Source organism: Palaemon carinicauda, chromosome 14, assembly GCF_036898095.1.
Source record: "Palaemon carinicauda isolate YSFRI2023 chromosome 14, ASM3689809v2, whole genome shotgun sequence".
NCBI classification, from domain to species: Eukaryota; Metazoa; Arthropoda; class Malacostraca; order Decapoda; family Palaemonidae; genus Palaemon; species Palaemon carinicauda.
In genome coordinates, this window is record NC_090738.1 from 34,582,729 (window position 1) to 34,603,884 (window position 21,156).

The window sequence follows — 21,156 nt, forward strand, 5'->3', positions numbered from 1 at the left end:
CCTCAGTCCTGTGAGGGCATGACAATACTTCTTAAGAGATTTCAGGTCCCCTTAGGAGCACCAAAGACTCATTCCCACGCCAAAAGGGTATAGATGATTATATCTTAAGAACATATGCTTCTTCTGACTAATGCACCTTCAGTCATGCTGATCCAATGAGATTCCATGCCGGTTCAAGGGCATGAAGTCGGGAATATCAGATCTATCTTGACCTTCAGGAAGAACCTGTTAGAGATGCAAGTCCTTAAGGTAAGACTCTGGTACAACAGACAATCTTCGCTGCTTACTACCCACCAAGTTTACTGACAATTCCTGGATATCCTTATCCTTGATCCTGCAATAACTACTCAAGTCATATTGCAAGCCAGCGGCCTTACGTCAAAAGTAGCCTCTCGTTTAAGATACGGGTTATGACATGAGTCTAGAAGAAGAGGTAGAATGTCTGGAAGACCTATTAACTTTTCTTTAAAGCTAAGTTTTATAATGAACATGTTCCCCATCCTTCCAGATGAGAGAGAGGAGGGATGAAATGTATGCAACCCTTTTCTCATAATGAACATACATCATACACGATATTCTTACGTGTTCTTCCATGACCTCCCACCAGTCTTCTGATAGGGACCTACCCCAGCACCTGCAGCATCTTCTGCTCAGGTTGTTAGAGGTTGACAGGAGTCATCACTTTTGCTCTTCTCCAAGATCAAAGTGCATTAACTTTTTCCAGGTTAGGAAACTGGCCCAATTAGTTTTAGGGTTTTCCTCCTTCTTAAGGATGAGTCTCCTATTAAAGAACGATGGTTTGTATTGCTTATTAGAACAAATAAATTTTTAAAAGTAATTCATATTTTTCTCAACTAGAACCCCAAGGGGTTTAAGTAACACGGCTTACCCCAACCACCTCGCAAGTCCTAGACTAAGATAAAGGTAAGGTGAGGTTCTTGTCATCCAGCAACCAGACAAGTTCTTCCAGCACCTCCTAACAGGATTGTAGGGGAAATCCATGGCTGCTAACCATTGAGGCACAAACTTCTTCAAAAATGAAAAATGGCTGAGAAGACATTGCCATAGCCTAGCCAATAGTTCCTGTCTGGTCAGAAAAGGTTGCACTACCTCCCTAAAACTACTGAGATGAGTGATTGAAAGATACTCTCTCCTTGTTACAATGTTGATCAACATGGCCAGGCACTTTATCCTCTACTTAGGTTGAGATCCAACTTTTCCCAATTTATCACGATACGACCAAAAGTATGGTGGTGGTCTAGATCCTGAAACATCTCATTCCGAAAGAGGACTAGATCAACTTCAGGATACCTCAGGAGACGTATTCTGTGTGAATGGATCCAAGCTGGGGCAAGGGTAAACACCAGAGGAGCAGTGGACAGTGTGAAACAGAACCTTGACTGGGTGTTTCACAGAAAGCAGTCTTCCTCACTGATGGAAGAAAGTTCAGATCTTACTGGTTTATATTACTCTTCTTTGAAATCAAACCAGTTCAATGGAGAGAGAACTAGTTGTCTACAACTTTGAGCACTTCTTGCTCCAGCACAGTTACCACTTCTGCCAATCGGACAAGAGCTTTCTGCTATCCTGAAAGGTAGGTTTGATATGTGATGAAAACTGGAAGGGGAGCTAGTAACCATCCCGAGGGACACCTATTATCAAAGTTCTGCCCTGTATTACTGCCATGTTGACCAATGGCATGACAGGCATTTGCCACTACTGGCACCAGGAGAGCAGAACTGCCTACCTCATCTATCCTCCTCTTCCTTGTACCCTTCGTGAACTGACCCTCGTATGAGGTTATTGCTATCATTACATAATTTTACAGTGATTCACTTTAAGAAACAACTGACTGCTTGGTCAGTAAATACAATCTGTTGGATCCATGTGCAATTTTCAATTGAATTTTCTCTAGTTTTATTTTATAAAATTTCCTCAACTTATATTTACAAACCCCTTTTGGTTAATAACTGATAAGATATGCTGCCAGTTAAGTCCCTCCCACAAGTGTATGGTTCCATTTTTGTAAACCAAGCATGACAATGATACTTATGCTGCATCTATTAGTAAGACATCCTGGTTATTTAAATTGCAGTTTCTATGTCCTGTTTATAATAAATTGCAGTTTCAAGAAAACATTTTGAAAATTTTAACTTTTTTTTTTTTTCTTAAGCCATAATGTAATTTCTGAAATTATTTGTGTACTGAGAGCAAAAATAAAGGCACATTTTTAGCTTCATTTTTTTTTTCTTTTAGGTACAAGAAATTCAGAATAAATTGAACGGTGGCATTCTTTCTAATTCTGAATACCAACAGCTGCTGAGTGAGAAACAGTCTTTGGAGCAAACCCTAGGGTATGTAATTTGCATTTGACAACTATTACTTTGCAAGTTAATGATTGATGTTTGATTTTAGCACTCCAGAAAATTTGTTAGTTATTTTAAGTACTGTATATACAGTATTGTTTTCTGAAAATATACTGACTATTGTTGTACTCTTTTAACAACAAAATAACCTGCAACTTGTTATTGAGACCCAACCTATTGTTGAAGGATGCTATCCTGAACTCTCTGCACCATAGTTATGAGAATCAAATTTCACTGGATAGCTCTACTCTTTTAACTTATTGCATCTCAAATTCCCATTGGATGATTAGCTCTTTCAGACATAGTGAGGGAATGCCTTTGGGTAATCTGCTCTGTCGGGCATGTCCAGGGAATGTCTGAAGCATTTCAGATTGTGCTTTTTGTATTAACTACAAGTATGTATAATGACCTGACTGTTTATTCTTCACTGGCCAAGGCTGAAACATATCCAAACTAATTCCCTTACATCATTTGTAGTGTTAACAGTTCTGCTTCCAGTGCACTATATTAAGGGTTCTTTGGTAGTAGAGTTTATAGTGTTCCTTTCATTGCACTTGGTATGATGTACTAAAGATTTTTTTCTACATCCTGTTAACCCCAGTTTCATTGCTTTTTTTGTCCGTTCCTACATGAAAACAATCCTTTATTCTTTAATAGGTACATGTTTTCAGTGACGCTTTTAAAATCTTTAACAAGGTCCCGGTAGTTACTGTCAGGTGGCTGGGAAGCTCTGCCTACATTACAGACCATTGAGCTCCATCTTTGTTTTATGCTACCAAAGAGTATAGGTGTACTCCTGGCATCCTTATCTGGCTGTTTAAATATTTTTGCATTTTTTTTTAGATAATGGTTTTGGTGGATTGTTATGTATGAGGTATTTTAAGGAAGAGAAAGGTTTTGCTGATAAATGTATCTGAGGGAAAGTTTTCTGTGCAACCTGCTGATAGCTTTCCTATTCCTGTTGGATAGCATTACTGTTTACTGTCTGTCCCTTGCTAGTATGGCCTTATGACTACAACTACGACAAATCCTAAAGAAGGAATCTTACCCTGGGTTTCAATGTGTTTCCGTCGGAGGAAGCTGCTACCGAGTGTGATGGGATTTCCCTTTTTTTCAGTGTCTTTTCGAGCCCAGGTAGGATGCTAAGGACATAACCCCTGGTTGCTGTTTTTAGAGTTCCTGTCGTAATCCTGCAAGTGTCTCATCATCAGCCTGTGCAACCCTGAGATGGCAAATCCTGGGAGAACAATAACAAAGATATTCAAGAAGTCCAGAAAGTCAGATTCATATAGAGGAAGAAATAGAATTTAATTGAAGATCTTGAAAGATCTTTAGAAAACATAAAGCTCAATTTACATTTCTTTTGGGTAAAGGTCAAAAGAAGGAGAATCGGCTGTAGGCAAACTAATGATAGAGGAGTGCTTGTAGAGTTTGCTGAAAGAAACAATCTTAAAGTTATGAACTTTTTGGTTTATAAAAAGGAACAGAAAATGGACATGGAGAAGTCCAAATAGAGAAATGAAAGGCCAAATAGATTTTATTCAGTGAAAAAGTTAATTTATTATAAGACATAACAGTGTTAAAAAAGTTCAAGTCAAGTGACTATAGAATGGTGAGAAGTAAAATTTGCCTAGATCTAAGGAAAGTTGGAGAAAAACCAATTTTTAAATATTAAACTTAGCCGGTGAATATATAATAGCTGACGTCTCCGACGGCTCGACAGATTCCAAAAACTCGCGAGCGATCGCCATGAAGGTTGCGGGTGTGCCCACCAGCGCCGACTATCGGCCAGATACCGCATATACATGTAAACAGCCTCAGTTCTTCTCTGTCGGTTTCATCGACAAGTCGATTCCACTCGCTTTATGACCTCGAGTTTTCTACCGAATTGGTGAAGTACTTGGTTTTGGTTTTATTGCTTTCGCCGTGTTGGATTATTCAATACTATCCTCAAAAGAAATGCTTTTGAAAGGAGAGTAAAAGTGTTTTGCCCTTGCTTTTTTATCTCTGGTTTTTTTCCATAGAGTAAAGATGGCCGACCCTTCCCTCAGTGTACGGAAGTGTGTTTTAGGCTTTTAGTAATTATTTTATCATGTTATAAATTATTGTTGATAATTATAGATTTTCCTCTATATATTTTATATCTCACCCGCCTTTATTAGGCCTCTTCGATTAGCTTTCCATTTATACTAAACATCAAGATAAATTTTATGTTTTGTTTATATGCGGCCTTACCTATTCCTCCCCTAGTCCGAGATGTAGGCGGTCCTAACTTGGAAACCGAAGTTAAACAACGTTGAGCCCATTCAACTTTTATTTTCGTTAAGTTTAAATCATTTGCTCTGTAAGAGTTTTGAAATGAATATTTTTTAGAAAATATTTTAAGAAAGATATTCTTTGAATAGTCTTCGTGCTGTTTTTTTCAAAGATGAACTAACGTTTGGTTTATTTATGCTACGCAGTTTGCGCTCTATCGTTACGATAGAAAAAGAGAGAATCACGGTTTCACTTTGCAGAAAGAGTAAATCAATTTTGACGTTTTGTTCATTCTTCTTTCAAACTGAAGTGTTTTAAATACTAATTTAAAGGAACTTGTTAATTTTCAATTTCTTAGTCCTTTCAGTTTTTTCCTTTGGTCAAATAACCTGTTTATTGACGAAGGGTGAGTGGGCAATTCTCTTGTGTGTGACAAGAGAGAGACGGAGAGAGAGAGAGAAAGAGAGAACGATCCGATCTTTATTCTCGTCCCAAGTAAGGAGTTTGGGAGCGAGTAACGTTGTTCTCGATTCAGTTTTTTACTCTCGTCCCAAGTCTCTGTACGGGGAGAAAGGAGAAACGTTTTTAGTTTTTATTCTCGTCCCAAGGCACTGTACGGTGAGAGATTGAAAACGTAGTCTTTAGTGAACGAGAGTTTAGTCTCCTCCCCAGTCACTGATCCTTTTTAACTTTATATATTTCCGTTTTATTCGATATATATGTATATGTTTTTTTTATTTTTGCATGTGTGTTTCATTTTGTACTAATGTGCTTACATTATACGACTCATTTCGCAATTATAACCTTTTGATGTAAGGGAGAATTGCGTGCTTCAGGTAGATATCAGTTTTATTCATGCCTAATGTGAAATTATTGAAAAATACGATATCAGTGAAGTGAGTGCTAGAAAACATGTGCTGTGTTGCGGAGGGTTCGTTTGTTCGTGCTTGTCACTTGCCTAGTCCGAGACCTCTTTCAGGCTCCCATGCACCAGGGAGAAGGAATGTCGTAGGACCTAAGGGAGTGAGGAGTGTAAATCAACGAACAGACGTTCCCTCAAAGGTATCAGACGTTGCTCGGCAAGCACGTCCTTGCCATAAGACAGGAGAGACGAAGTTTCTCCTCGTCATCCGAAGACTTTTCGCAAAAGAAACCTTGGCGCAAGGTTTCTAGACCCTTTAAGCGAAAGTCAGTCCCTTCAGGACAGGTCCAGCGTCCTGGCTGTAGCCATGGGGACAGCTCTGACCCTTTGTAGTCGTCGGAAGACGGTTCGCCTATTAAACGCAAGCGTAACACGGGGTCCGAGGGTCGCGGTAAAGGCAATGTTTTGCCAACTCAGACGTTACCGTCGTCTCGGCCCGTTCCGACTCCCGTTGATCCTAAATGGGTTGTCCTGCAGGGCATGCAGACTAAGCTTGCCTCCCTTATGGAGAAGTATGACGTTGAGCAGGTTCACGATGAACCTTCGCTTTCGAGTCGCCGTTGCGCTAAACGAGACTCTGGCCGTCAACCGCCCAAACGAGCATTTACTCGTCCTTTTGACGTTATGAAACGTGATGTCGGTAGTTTGTCACGTCAGTCACGTGACTTGGATCCTCACTCGCTGCAGTCCCGTGTTGACTTTCAGCCGCTGCCGCAGCCTCGTGTTGACGTTCAGCCGCTGCCGCAGCCTCGTGTTGACGTTCAGCCGCTGCCGCAGTCTCGTGTTGACGTTCAGGACGTTCGCCAACCAGCTCAGTTGCCTTGTTTTGACGTTAAGCGTCAAGCACCGCAGTCAAGGGTTGTTTTGACTGCTCAGTCTAGGCAGTCAAGGCAGTCTCGACTTGACGTCGAGCGTCCATCAACTCCTGTTGTTGTTGCTGGTCAGTCCTTTCAGCAGCGACATGACGTCGCTTCCTTGACTGCTACTGCTGCTCCTTTGCGTGTGGACTTTGCCTGTCAAGCATTGCCACCGCGGCAGGTCTCTCCTTTTCATGAGACTCGGCAATTGTCGGACGAGGTTCCTTTAGATGAGGAAGTTGCTGATCCCCCTCCTACTGATATTCCCTTGGGGACTTTGTCAGACGGAGAGGAGCCTAAAGCTGCTCAGCCCTCTATGGACTTTAAAAAAATCATGCTGATTTTTAAGGATCTTTGTCCGGACCATTTTGTAACTGCTGCTCCTCGTTTGCCTTCGTCAGAGTTTACACTAGGCCTAGCTACTTCGAAGCCGTTGTTTTCTAAGCTAGTGCTCTCTCGCTCTTCTAAGAGAGCTTTACATTTGCTAGGCGACTGGTTGATCACCAGGAGGAGTTTGGGGGAGACAGCCTTTGCTTTCCCTCCTTTTAAACTGGCTTATAGAGCGAGCGTCTGGTATGACACGGGAGAAGTTCTCGGCTTGGGAGTTCCTGCCTCTGCCCAGGGAGACTTCTCAAGCCTCATAGACTCTCCCCGGTGCCTGGCCATGAGACGCTCCAAGATTTTATGGTCGGCTTCAGAGCTAGACCATCTCCTGTTAGGAGTTTTTCGAGCGTTTGAAGTTTTGCTGTACAATTATGTCATGCATGAACAAGGCTATCAGGGATGGCTCCAATGATCTGACAGCCACGTTCTCTGCAGGAACAAGACTATCAGGGATGGCTCCAATGATCTGGCAGCCACGTTCACTGCAGGAGTACTTAAGATGTAAGTGCGCTCAATGTGTTCATTGTCAAGACAAACTTCACGATGAAGACTACCAAATCTGTCTTGGCAGCATTAAGGGAAGGCGACTGGATGGTCTCTCTCGACCTTCAGGATGCATACTTCCACATCCCGATTCATCCAAACTTTCAACTACTGAGGTTTGTGGACGGGAAAGTAATGTACCAATGTCGAGCACTATACTCCGACCTCATTCCTGCTCCTCTTGTTTTTACAAGGCCCTTGCAAAATGTAGCAAGCTTTCTACATTTTTTGAGGATTCAGAGCCTCCCTTTATTTTGACGACTGGCTAATCAGGGCGTCGTCATTATATCGCTGTCTGGAGAGCCTCTAATGGACATTAGACCTAACCAAGGAGCTAGGTCTCATAGTGAACGTAGAGAAGTCGTAACTTACAGTACCCCATCCCAGACTATTCTTTATTTGGGAATGGAGATACAGTGTCTGATTTTTCGGCCCTTTTCGTCTCCCGCAAGAATGGAACAAGCTCTGTTAAAAGTCCTTCACTTGCAAGAGAAAAACAGTTGCTCTGTAAGAGTTTGAACTAGCCTCGTGGGAACTCTTTCATCGCTGGAGTAGTTTATCTCTCTGGGGAGACTCAACCTATGCCCTTTCCAATTTCACCTTCTCTGGGGAGACTCAACCTATGCCCTTTCCAATTTCACCTAAACCATTGGAACAAGGAGAAGGGCTTAGAGAGTATCTCTTTCCCAATCTCCAACTCAGTCTAGACATGTCTGACTTGGTGGGACAGCAACATCAGACTTCGAGAAGGTCTTTCTCTTGCGATCAAGAACCCAAACCATGTGTTGTTTTCAGATGCATCGGATTTGGGTTAGGGAGTTCCACTGGACAGTCTGGAATACTCGGGTCTTTGATCCACGGATCAGAAGGAACTCCATTTAAGGCATGTAACATCTCTCCTTTGGCGAGATTTGTGCAAGGAAAATGAATGTCTTGGCGGACGGCCTCAGCAGAAGAGGACAAGTCATCTCCATGGAGTGGACGTTGCATAAGACTGTGTGCGAGAAGCTATGGATGACATGGGGTCAACCCACCATAGATCTTTTTGCGACTCTCTCTGACAAAGAGGCTCTCGACTTACTGCTTTCCAGTTCCAGATCCAGAGGCAGCCCACATAGACGCTTTCCTGCTGGACTGGTCTCACCTGGACGTTTATGCCTTTCCACCTTTCAAGATCCTTGACAAGGTGCTGCAGAAGTTCACCTCTCACGAAGGGACCAGGTTGACATTGGTTGCTCCACTCTGGCCCGCGAGAGAGTGGTTCACAGAGGTACTTCAATGGCTGGTAGACGTTCCAAGGAGTCTACCTTTAAGGATGGATCTCTTACGGCAGCCCCACGTAAGGGATCTTCATCAAAGCCTCCCCGCGCTTCGTCTGACTGCCTTCAGACTATCGAAAGACTCTCAAGAGCTCGAGGTTTTTCGAAGAAGGCAGCCAGAGCGATTGCGAGAGCTAGGAGAGCTTCTACCATCAAGGTATACCAGTCGAAGTGGGAAGTCTTTAGAGACTGGTGCAAGTCATCATCCAGTTCCTCTTCCAGTACCTCTGTAGCCCAAATTGCAGACTTTCTCCTACATCTGAGAAATGTTCGCTCCCTCTCAGCGCCCACTATTAAGGGCTACAGGAGCATGTTGGCTTCTGTGTTCAGACATAGAGGCTTAGATCTGTCCAATAATAAAGATCTCCAAGATCTCCTTAAGTCCTTCGAGACCTCTAAGGAGCGTCGTATGGCAACTCCTGGATGGAACTTAGACGTGGTCCTAAGGTTCCTAATGTCCGACAGGTTTGAGCCATTACATTCAGCCTCCCTGAAGGATCTCACCCTCAAGACGCTTTTCTTAGTGTGCTTGGCTTCGGCTAAAAGGGTCAGTGAGATCCATGCCTTCAGTAGGAACATCGGCTTTTCTACAGATAAAGCCACATGTTCGCTTCAGCTTGGTTTCTTGGCCAAAAATGAACTGCCTTCTCGTCCTTGGCCTAAGTCGTTTGATATACCTTGCCTGTCAGAGATCGTAGGCAACGAGCTTGAAAGAGTACTGTGTCCAGTCAGAGCTCTTGAGTTTTATTTAGCTCGTACAAAATCCTTACGAGGTGGATCTGAGGCCTTGTGGTGCTCAGTTAAGAAGCCTTCATTGCCTATGTCTAAAAATGCTTTATCGTATTTTATTAGATTTTTAATCCGAGAGGCTCATTCTCACTTGAGTGAAAAAGATCGTTGCTTGCTTAAGGTCAAGACGCACGAAGTAAGAGCTATAGCAACTTCCGTGGCCTTTAAGCAAAACAGATCTCTACGAAGTATTATGGACGCGACCTTTTGGAGGAGCAAGTCGGTGTTCGCTTCATTTTACTTAAAAGACGTCCAGACTCTTTATGAGGACTGCTACACACTGGGTCCATTCGTTGCAGCGAGTGCAGTAGTGGGTGAGGGTTCTACCACTACATTCCCTTAATTCCAATATCCTTTTAATCTTCTCTTGAAATGTTTTTAATCTTGTTTTGGGTTGTACGGAAGGCTAAGAAGCCTTTCGCATCCTTTTTGATTTGGCGGGTGGTCAAATGTCATTTCTTGAGCGCGCCCAGATTAAGGGTTTTGATGAGGTCCTGTTGTATGGGTTGCCGCCCTGGATACAACAGCTCCTGGGAGTCTTTCAGCATCCTGAGAGGATGGCTGGGCTTCGTGAGGAAAGCGGACTAACAAGGCAGAGTAATCGTCAGAGTCAGCTTCCTTACCAGTTACCTATATTTATTTGGGTTTTGTTATGATATAACTGTCAAAAACTCTAAGCATATATGCCTATATTGTATTAATACTGGTCTCTACCCACCACCATGGGTGTGAATCAGCTATTATATATTCACCGGCTAAGTTTAATATTTAAAAATGATATTTTGATTATAAAATAAATTTTTGAATATACTTACCCGGTGAATATATAAATTATAGGCCCTCCCTTCCTCCCCGATAGAGACCCAGCGGAATGAGAAGAACTGAGGCTGTTTACATGTATATGCGGTATCTGGCCGATAGTCGGCGCTGGTGGGCACACCCGCAACCTTCATGGCGATCGCTCGCGAGTTTTTGGAATCTGTCGAGCCGTCGGAGACGTCAGCTATTATATATTCACCGGGTAAGTATATTCAAAAATTTATTTTATAATCAAAATATCATTTTAAGAAAGAAAATAAACACTCCGGTAATATGAGAAAAATCTGATGAGTTTAGTTTAGCAATACAAAATAGGTACTCCCAGTTACACGATGGAAAGGGAAGAAAGTAAAGAAATTAATAGAAATTTAACAAAATTAGTATAGTAATACCTCGACGTAAGAGTACAGCATAATTTGTTCCTGGACCGAGCCCATATGCTAATTTTCTCGTATCAATTCAATTTTTCCTGTACAAGATAACTGTTCCTGCCCTGTAAAAACACTCAAATCAATGATGATAACAATGGAGAAAACATGTTTTTAAAGGCTGTACTGTACTGTACAGTATAAACACTTTTTCATACACTCACAAAATGATATAAATGATTACTGTGATATGCAATAAAATGTGGTTTTGTTATGGAGTTCTTACCTTTGAGACAGACAATAGCAGCTCACGGGGTTTGTGGGGAGGAGGAGGGAGAGAGGAAGGGAAGGAGATAGAATTGGATGGTACCGTATTTACTGTTCCTCACACACAGCGTAACATTTAGAATTTACTTAACTGAACTAAGCTTAATTTTTAAGAATTTTATTCTTAACTACTTTTTTCACTTTTTTATTTTTATGTTCTTACTGTTTGAGGATTGTACATAACGTCAATGTACTCAGCAATGGACACTACGCTCATGTTTCTATATAATTTCATGCTTCACCTCTGTCGTCATCATCCGTTTTTTTCTTACACTGCTAACATTACCACTCGCTTTCTTAGGACACATCACTTATTATGAAGACTTCGCAAATATAGTTAAAATCATGTAAATAATGGAAAGACAATACAGGAAGTCTGAAGTTAAAGATCACGTGAAATGAACTGGGGATGTGGGCAGCACTTCCAAGCGCTCGGCCACTTGGTGTTAGCACCTGTAAGCGTGCTTGTATCTAAAGATTGTGCTCGTATTTGTCTTGGTGCAAAATTTTGCTCGGAGGCTGAATTGTATCTTAGAACACTTGTATGTGTAGGTATAACTGTACTGGAATCAGCATGAGATAGGTAGAAAAATTCTTTAACAAGATCAAGGAAAAATATCAGAAAAGGTCAATAAAATAATAAAGAAAAGATTGGAAATAGAATTAGAACTATCCAAAACCATAAACAAACTAAAAACTCAAGCCATTTTTAAATATAATCAGACCAAAATTAAGAAAACTCTAAAGAAAGGAAGAATCAAGTTAATAAAAGGAAAACTTGGAACAGGGTACCAACAGGTATTTCCTTCAAAGGATGAAATGGAACTGTTACCAACGAAAGAAATGGAGTGATAAGAATTGCAAAGGATTTCTATACAATGCTATACAATAGTAATACATATAAGAAATAACTACCAATAGAAATAATGAAACGCCTCAGCCGGTATCAAAAGTAACAGTAGGAGAAGGAAAGAAAGCATTAAAAGGCATGAAAAAGGCAAAGCAAAATGAGAAGATGGCCTAACAATTTATTTAATAATGGAGGAGATTTCTTAGCAGTAAAACTCACTGAACTCTACACCAAATGTCGGCAAGACTGCTCTATACATGCAGCTTGGAAAAACTTTATCATTGTATTAATTCACAAAAAGAGAGACATAAAAGACCTGAAAAATTACCACCCAATAACTTTACTCATTGATATATAAGTATAAAGTAATTACAAAGATTTTATTAGGCTGAATAGAAAGTCGGCTAGATTTTAATTGACCAGAAGACTAGGCAGGTTTTAGAAGTAGGTATTTGACTGACCATATTCATGTAATTAACCAGATATTGAAAAAAAAAATCAACAGAGTATGACAAACCACTTTGTGGTTTTTAGAGACTATGAGAAAGCTTTTGATTTTGTCTCAACTTCAGCAGTGCAATGAAAACCCTTCAAAAGCAAGGAATAGATTAATCTTATGTTAAAGCACGATGAAATCTATAAGGGTAGAACAGCAATCTTAAAACTACATTTAGTGAGAAAATTCTGATTGAGAAAGAAGTTTGGTAGGGCATTGCAGAAAACATAGTTCTATTTAGTGAATCATTGGAGAAATTGCAAAAGACGATAGAAGATTTGAATAGAGACAAAAATGTAGGACTTAAGATTAATATGAGAAAAACTAAAATAATGTTTAATGAAAATTCAGACAACAAATAAGGTTATGGATGAACATGAGATTGGAGTTAAGAGAAGGATAAGCATGGGATGGAAAGCTTTTGGTAAACAAAATGAGATTATGAAAAGTAAAATGCCACTCTATAAAAAGGAAAGTATTTAATAAGATGGTCCGACCAGTTTTAACTTTTGCATCAAAAACTTTGAGCCTTACTCTAAAGCATTAGAACATAAGCTAGTTACAACCAATGATGGGAGTAACGCTAGCAGTCAGAAAAAGAACTACGTAGATACAAGAGTAAACTTGAGTAGAGGATATTCTAAAAGCATGTAAGAAAAAGAAAGGGACATGATAATGAGAATGACAGATAGTAGGCGGAGGAACAACGTGGAAAGTCTTGTCATGGAAATTTTAAATTTTATGGCTAGAGTGGAGACTGCCTCATGTTTATGAGCTAATGAAGGTTTCTGGAAGTCCATCCATCAAAAGCCTTGTCTGAAACATACTTTTCTTTTTCAATCTTATTTTTCGTTATTATTGTTCCACGACTTTTGGTTGTGGGGGTGGGGGATTAATTTACACACTTGACAGAGAACCTCTGTTCTGCCCTTTGGAAAAGTCAAAGTATAACAGATGTAAACTTCTGGTTTATTGCATTATGCCAAGGGATGATTGAACTTTTTCATGATGTTGGCAGAATATCTCTGCAATAAAAAATGAAAATTGTGAGAAACATAAGGTAGTTTTGTAAAAATTCATAATGAATATAAGTTATGTTAGGGCGCTTTATTTTATATGTAAATTGTGTAGAAATCACTAATGAATAAAAAGGGCATGACCACTTCCTGATTACTGTTAGTATACATAACGAAAAACTTTTGATGACGACAGCTCCTGACACTGGAAAACACTTGTAAACAAGGTAAATGCTCACTGGGTAATTGACAAGGCCTACATATGCACTGTTGCTATCTGTTTTCTGTACACATTTTCAACTAGGCCCCGCACTTAACCCTACTCAGATGGAAATTTTTTCTTTGAACTTGGCCTCAATTTTTAGCGAATATTTCCGTAAAATAAGTATTTAGGGACACGCCAAACAAGTTACCGGAACAGGTTTGTATATTAAGAGAAAATACAAATTACTTTGAAAATACAGTAAGTCCTCAATTTACATTTGCCCAATAAACATTCAGAGATACAAACACAAATTCAACTTAAATCATAAATCTCAGATATTGTATCAAAAGTTTGTATATTGTAATAAGAAAGAAATGTAGTAGAATAATATCTTATCATTTAATATAGTCAGTAACATGACATTTGCAATAACCTGGTATATATTTTATATAAAACAGGACTATTTGTTAACTTATGTAGGTGGAAATTGTAAGCATACAAGTCAGGTTAGGCCTACCCTAGGCTAAAATTCAACAAAATTCATCTTACAAACAGTTTCTTGGAACCTATTAAGTTTGTAAGTTGAGGACCTTATGTATTTGATTTTTATCCATTATCTTTACTCTCTCCCTAATAAGCTGTCCAACCTTATTAACTTTACGTTGTTCCGATTTTCATCCCCTCCATCATTTGGAAAAGTAATGTGAATAAAACGGAGCTAAAGTAAATCAGTGCTATGCACAGCATTATTTTGTAAATAATTAACAGATGTGTTGCAGTCGTTCACTTTTGCATTGCTATATGTGCATACTGTATTGTATTCTTATCTCATCTGCAGGATAAGTTGACATAAATCTGTATTTCCTTGTATTTTTGAGATAGTATTTATGAACTAATAATTTTTGAAATTATACTGTCCATGCAAGTGCTTTGTTATGCTTCTTTGCTCTGCCAATGTGAATAATTTCTTTAGATACTGAAGTTTCTTCAATATTACAGAGCCACAGAACATGAGTTACAAGAATTGAAACTTATATTTGCAAATTTAGAAGCAAGTGCTACCCAAACAGAAAGAAAACTTTCTTCAAAGGTAATGTGTAATTCTGCTACTGTTAAGACACTTAATGACTTAGAAATAACATTTGTTCTGTAACTGGAATACAAACCTTAGCTATTTTATAGGGGTATTACTTTCGGCGTAGCTGAAATGACGAGCCATTAATTTTCAACGAGGGTTAACTACCCACACCGCTACTTAGTGGTGGGTAGGGAGGGTAGATTGCTACCGCTCCCCCTCACACACCTGTGATTGAGCTCACTTTGCTTTCAGCTCGGATGGTGAACGGACGTTGCAGCTACTCATCCTCGCTGACAATAGGCAGCCATTAATGCTTTTTTATTTTTATTTTCTCTTAGACTGTGTATGTGAAGTTGGCTTCTGCGAACATGCGCACCTGTCCTGCTCTTCCCGACCGCCCCTGTGGAACATAAATGTCGTTGGTCAAGACCGATCCTCACGCCCTTTGTCCTTCTTGCAGAGGCCAACAGTGTGATAGTGTCAACAAGTGTAGGGAGTGGTCTTCCTCCCAGTGGGAGAGGTTTTCGCGACAGCGGTATAAGAAGTCCAACCGGGACGTTTCTCCTTCGAAGGTTGCTTCGAAGGAAGAAAACCCCAAGGCCTCTTCTTCCGTCGTCCAAACCTCCTCCGAAGCTCCTACTCGGTCGGTCTCTTTCGAGAGACCGTCGAGTAGTAGCTTAGACCAATTTATTTCTGTCCAACCCCGGGTCTCGAGAGATGAGGTTGCTTCCCCTAGTGAAGCAGCACCACCTCTCCCCCGGGGGAGGCCTTGTCATTAACTTCTGTTTTACAGATTTGGTCCTCCTTGGGGCTCACAGGTTCACCCTCCAAGGAGGCTTTGCTTGATTTCATCCGCATGGGTGCTTCTGTCAAGCAGTCGTCGTCACCGTTAGAGGTAGATCCCAACACTTGTCGACGTTGTTGTGTCAGAGGTGTCTCATGCGGCTTCACAAATCTCCTCTGCCACTCCAGACTCTAAGGTAGCTGCCGGCTTAGTTTCCCCCGTTCCTGACCATCCTGCGAGGGGGAAACTAAGTTCATCATCAGTCTCTCCTGCTAGTGTTTCTCTCCCTCAGGGAAGTTCACTTACAGAGACTCCTCTTCGGAGGACTGCTGACGGTCAGCTTGCTGATCCAACGGCCTCCAGAGGGCGCACCCGTCGGAAGGCTCGCTTTCCTCTTCGCCTTGGTGGCCTTCCTTCACCTGCGGTGAGGAGGAACCTCTTTGGTTCAACGTCGTCTGTGCAGTCCCCCGCAGAGGAACCTCCAGACCGACCGTCCATCACTGCACCTGCAACCAGTCTTGTGACTTTGGTCCTGGACCTCTTTGCAGATCGTTCGCGATCTTCTTCGGTGGATAGTCGTCCGTTTAAAGGACACGTCGACCATCCGTCCGACAGACCTGCCGACCTTCCCTCGCCGTTCCTCCATGGGCCTAACAAAGCTCCACCAAAGTCCGCTATTGCTCGCCATCGTACGTCTCGCCACGCGCCCACGCACCCTGACCAGCGCTCACTAGCAGCTCGTCAGGCTCCAACGATTCGGCGCACCACCCATCTTGCTCGCCCTTATGCAGGGCAGCAACCTCACGCGCTTATGCACCAACATGCGCCTACGCGCCAACAAGATCAGAGATCTCCTATGCACCATGCACGCCCACATGCGCACACGCGCCAACGATCTCCTGCGTGCCAGGGCTCTCCTGCACCGATGCGCCCTGCGCTCACGCGCCCACGATCTCCTACGCGCCAGCGCCCACCTGCGCACCAGTACTCGCCTACGCACCAGTGCTCAACTGCGCGCAAACGTTCACCTACGCGCCAGTTACGTACGCACCAACGTTCTCCTGTGCAACAACGTTCTCTCATGCGCCAATTTGTGCGGCCCACATCACGCTCCACGCTCTCCTGAACGCCATCTTGCGCGCCAACTAACGCGGCAGTCAAAACCTGCGCGCCATCACTCACCTGCACTTAAGTTCGTAGGTGAGGCAACAACCCTGTTGTCCTCACCTGCGCACCAACTTTTACCGGCGCGTCAGCGCTCACCTGCATGCTATCTTTATCCTGCGCGCACACACACAGATGCGCACGCGTGCCCCCTCTCTCCTAAAGACGCACGCCAACAATCTCCTGCGCTCCCGCGCGCCCATCATCATTCTGCTGCACGCCCGCATGCTCGGAGACATTCTCCTTGCGCGCCCGCACTAATTCTTCTACAGACGCACGCAAACACACTCCCGCGCGCAGGTCATGATTCTCCTGTGCGCCTGCGAGTGTGCACCAATATTCTCCTGCGCGTGCACCAATATTCTCCTGCACACGTGCACCAATATTCTCCCTCGTGCGAGCACAATTACTCTCCCTTGCGCAAGCGCCAATATTCTCCCGTGCGCAAGCATGCACACCAAAAGGAACGACGTCCGGTAAGGTCGCCATTGCCTCATTCCCCTCCCCACAAGTGCATACCACCGTGCATTGTGGGAAAAGGGAAACATGCAGCGGGGTTCAGGATCCCAAAGGTACATCCTAAGGCGAACCCACCCATTCCAGTAACTCCTTCCAGGGAACCTTCGGTCCCTTTCCCTTCAGGGGTTATGTCTGACAGTGCGTCTGTCAGCCAACAGCCCTGGTTCAGTACCTTGATCAGAACCCTAACCCAGGCTTTCAGCCTATCCTGTCTGATCTAGGACATGGAACTATGGCTTCCTCTACCCCTTTGAAGAGGAAAACAGGAGTTCTGGACGCGGTCACTTCCTCAAGGGCGAAACTGACTCCACTCAGACCGTCGAGGCAAGTTCCTCCTATTTCTCGGACTAACTCTCTATCCCTTTCAGACGAAGATCTCCCGTCACCTAGGGAACCACGCGAAGAGAGACTTTCCCCCATCGCACCAATGGAGGAAATCTCTCTTCACGCCGAGAGTTCCTCACAGTCCAAGAATAGAAGGGACATGCCACACTCATCAATGTTGGAGTCTTACATCCTTCCCTGGAAGGAATCTAAAGACTCCAAAACCATGCCAAAGTCCTCCTCTAGGGCTAGGATGGAGACAACCAGCCACTCAGGGAATGTCCACGACTCTCCCCAAGAAGAGCCTTTGGGGATAGAAGGATACTTTGCTGCAAGTCCTACAACAGGAGGAGACCAGCATGAGTCAGGACATGCATTCTGGCAGGTTCTGACTCTAATGATGGTTCTCAACGGGTTTTCCGACCCGGAGATCCTCCCTCGAGAGGGCAAAGACACGGTCCTAGACCGCGTCTTTGGTACTCAAAAACCCTCGTGGCCTGATCTCAAGGGGTAAAGAGTACCAGGGACAAGATTGCCCAGCAGCTCTCTGAGATGTCCTCCTCCAACCGTTCCATTACCACGAACAAGCTCCTCCCACTTCCTCGCGTACAGCAGAGGAGGTACTTAGAGATCCTGGAGGAACCTTGTTCAGCTCTTTCGCTTCACCACTCGCTAGAAGAGCTAACCAGGGGAGTCCCTCTTGAGAGACTCTCCAACCGGCAGGTCTCGTTCGGCAGCCGAGATCCTCAACCAGGAGAAGGTCGCAAAGTGTGCTATGCGAGCTACTTCATGGCTTGATATCTGGTTGGGGACCTGAGGTATCCTGATACGATCGGAGGATTTCTCCAAAGAATGGACCAGGAAAGCTATGGAAACCTTTCTCTCAGGTACTCGCACGATCGAGTTTCTTGCCCACCAAGTCTCGAACTTGTAGGCATATACCATCCTGAAACGTCGGGATGCAGTAGCTGAGAGATTCCACCAGAAGGTCCCTAGCGCCGAGATCAATAAGCGCAGACATTCCTCCATAGAGAGGTCTCTTCTGTTCGAGCCTAAGGATGTGGAACATGCTGCTGAGAGGTGGAGGAAGTCTCATCAAGACTCCCTCCTCCATAGGGCTTTAACATCTAAGCCCTATAAATCTCCAGCACCACAGCAGTCCCGTCCAACCAAGATCACTACGACGACAACTGAAGCGAAGACAATGGTGTCTAAGCCCTTTCCTGTCAAAGACAGGAAAGACAAAAAGTCCTCCAGGGGAGGGAAAATCCTAGAGGGAGCAGCCGAGGCTGCAAACGCTAGGATAGGCAGTCCCCTTGCATTTCCACCAGTGGGGGGATGCCTACAGAGTTGCGCAAACAGGTGGAAGTAACTCGGGGCCGATTCCTGGACAAACTCCATGATTAGTCTAGGATATCGCGTCCCGTTCATAACATCTCTACCTCCCCTGACCAGGAATCCAGTGTCATTGAACTCCCTTGCCATGGGATCGGCAAGGGGGCAAGCCCTTCGTGCAGAAATCCAAACCCTGTTGAAGAAGGGCGCTCTCCAAGATGTCCTCAATAGATCCCCAGGCTTCTTCAGTCGACTTTTTCTTGTAAAGTCATCGACCTCTCAGTTCTGAACAAGTTTGTTAAACAAACTCCGTTCAGCATGGAGACGACAGACACAGTCAGACTAGCAGTAAGACCACAAGACTTCATATGCACACTGGACCTAAAGGACGCGTACTTCCAGATCCCAGTCCATCCATCTTCAAGGAAGTACTTAAGATTCAGCCTGGACAACAGAATATACCAGTTCAAGGTGCTGTGCTTCAGTCTTTCCGCAGCACCACAAGTCTGCATGAGAGTGTTCACCCTAGTATCATCTTGGGCACACAGGATTGGCATCCGTCTCCTCCGTTATCTGGACGACTGGCTAATCCTAGCAGACTCGGTGTCAACCCTTCTTCAACACCGAGACAAACTTCTGAGACTTTGCCAGGATCTGGGGATCATGGTAAATCTCGAAAAGTCCTCTCTTCTTCCCACTCAAAGACTGGTATACTTAGGCATGATTGCAGACACCATTCTCCACAAAGCCTTCCCATCAGACGACAGGATAGCAAGGCTGAGAAAGGTCGCAAGACCTTTTCTCAGACGAGAAGAACTTCTAGCCCAATCGTGGCTACGTCTCCTCGGTCACTTTTCATCGCTGGCCCGTCTAGTTCCCAATGGTCGCCTCAGGATGATATCCCTCCAGTGGCGACTCAAGTCCCGGTGGAATCAAGCATATGACTCCCCGGACATCCAGATCCCCATGGGACCTGCGGAACTGACAGACCTCCAGTGGTGGGTGACAGATGAGAACCTACGAAAGGGAGTGGATCTTCTCGTCCTCCCCCCGGATTTAATGTTTTCAGACGCTTCAAGAAAAAGGTACGGGGCCCACGTGCTGCACCACACGACCTCAGGCCTCTGGTCAGAGTCAGAAAAGTACCTCCACATAAATCTCCTAGAGATGAAGGCCGTCTTTCTGGCCCTTCAACAGTTCCAACAGTACCTGGCAAGTCACTCTGTGGTGGTGATGAGCGACAACACCACAGTAGTGGCCTACATCAACAAACAAGGAGGTACTTTTTTGCAGCAACTATCCCATCTAGCAGTAGAGATACTGAGATGGGCCAAAATCCACTCGGTACCACTATCTGCACACTTCATTCCAGGCAAAAGGAATGTGCTCGCCGACAACCTAAGCAGAGCATCTCAGATAGTGGTTACCGCGTGGTCTTTGGATCATCTAGTAGCTAGCAAAGTCCTGACTTTGTGGGGTTCTCCGACTGTGGACCTCTTCGCAACGGCCCTGAACTTCAGGCTCCCGCTGTACAGTTCCCCAGTCCCAGACTCCAAGGCTCTCTGGCAAGATGCTTTCCAACAACGGTGGGACAACATCAACGTTTATGCCTTTCCCCCGTTCTGCCTGATGAGAAGGGTACTCAACAAGACCAGAACATCGGTCAATCTTTCAATGACCCTCATAGCTCCGCTATGGCATCACGCAGAATGGTTCCCGGACCTTCTGCAACTCCTAACAGAGCCACCAAGAGAACTCCCTCCATGACACAATCTACTCAAAAAAGCGCACGCCAACAACTTCCACAAAGCCGTAGCTTTGCTACGACTTCACTCCTGGAGACTATCTAGCATATCCTCTCTGAGAGAGGATTTTCGCAACAAGTTGTGATTAGGATGTCTGAACATCTGCAGAAATAATCAGCAGCAGTCTTACCAGGCAGAGTGGCAAGTCTTCTGTGGTTGGTGTCGTGGAAGGGGTATCTCTCCTCTCGATGCCACTATTCCAGCAGTAGCGGAGTTCCTCGTGTATTTGCGTGAAGAAATGCGCCTATCAGTCTCGGCAGTGAAAGGCTATCGCTCAGCCTTAAGCCTCACCTTCAGACTGAAAGGAATGGGCATTTCTTCATTGCTAGAACTTTTTCTACTCATACGGAGTTATGAACTTACCTGCCCCCAGTCAGAAGTGAGACCTCCCCCATGGAACGTGGTTCGAGTTCTCAGGTCTCTTAAGAGACCTCCCTATGAACCATTACGCCAGGCAACAGATCGCCACCTGACTTGGAAGACGGTGTTCCTGCTAGCTTTGGCCTCGGCCAAGTGAGTCAGCGAACTTCATGGTCTCTCATATGACATCGCCCATTCAAGGGGATGGGGAGAGGTAACGTTCAGCTTCGTCCCTGAGTTTATTGCTAAGACTCAGAACCCGGGAGTAGC

The 21,156-nt window shown here is 43.9% G+C and overlaps 1 protein-coding gene across 1 annotated transcript in view; it reads left to right on the top strand.

The window, feature by feature from the left end:
* LOC137653510 (centrosomal protein of 85 kDa-like) overlaps nucleotides 1-21,156 on the top strand; it is a 133,815-nt gene that overhangs the window by 45,767 nt on the left and 66,892 nt on the right. Inside the window, exons 5-6 of the mRNA XM_068386959.1 lie at nucleotides 2,257-2,354; nucleotides 14,517-14,607. Of these exons, the coding sequence (XP_068243060.1) occupies nucleotides 2,257-2,354; nucleotides 14,517-14,607 (189 nt within the window). The remainder of the gene's footprint in view (nucleotides 1-2,256; nucleotides 2,355-14,516; nucleotides 14,608-21,156) is intronic.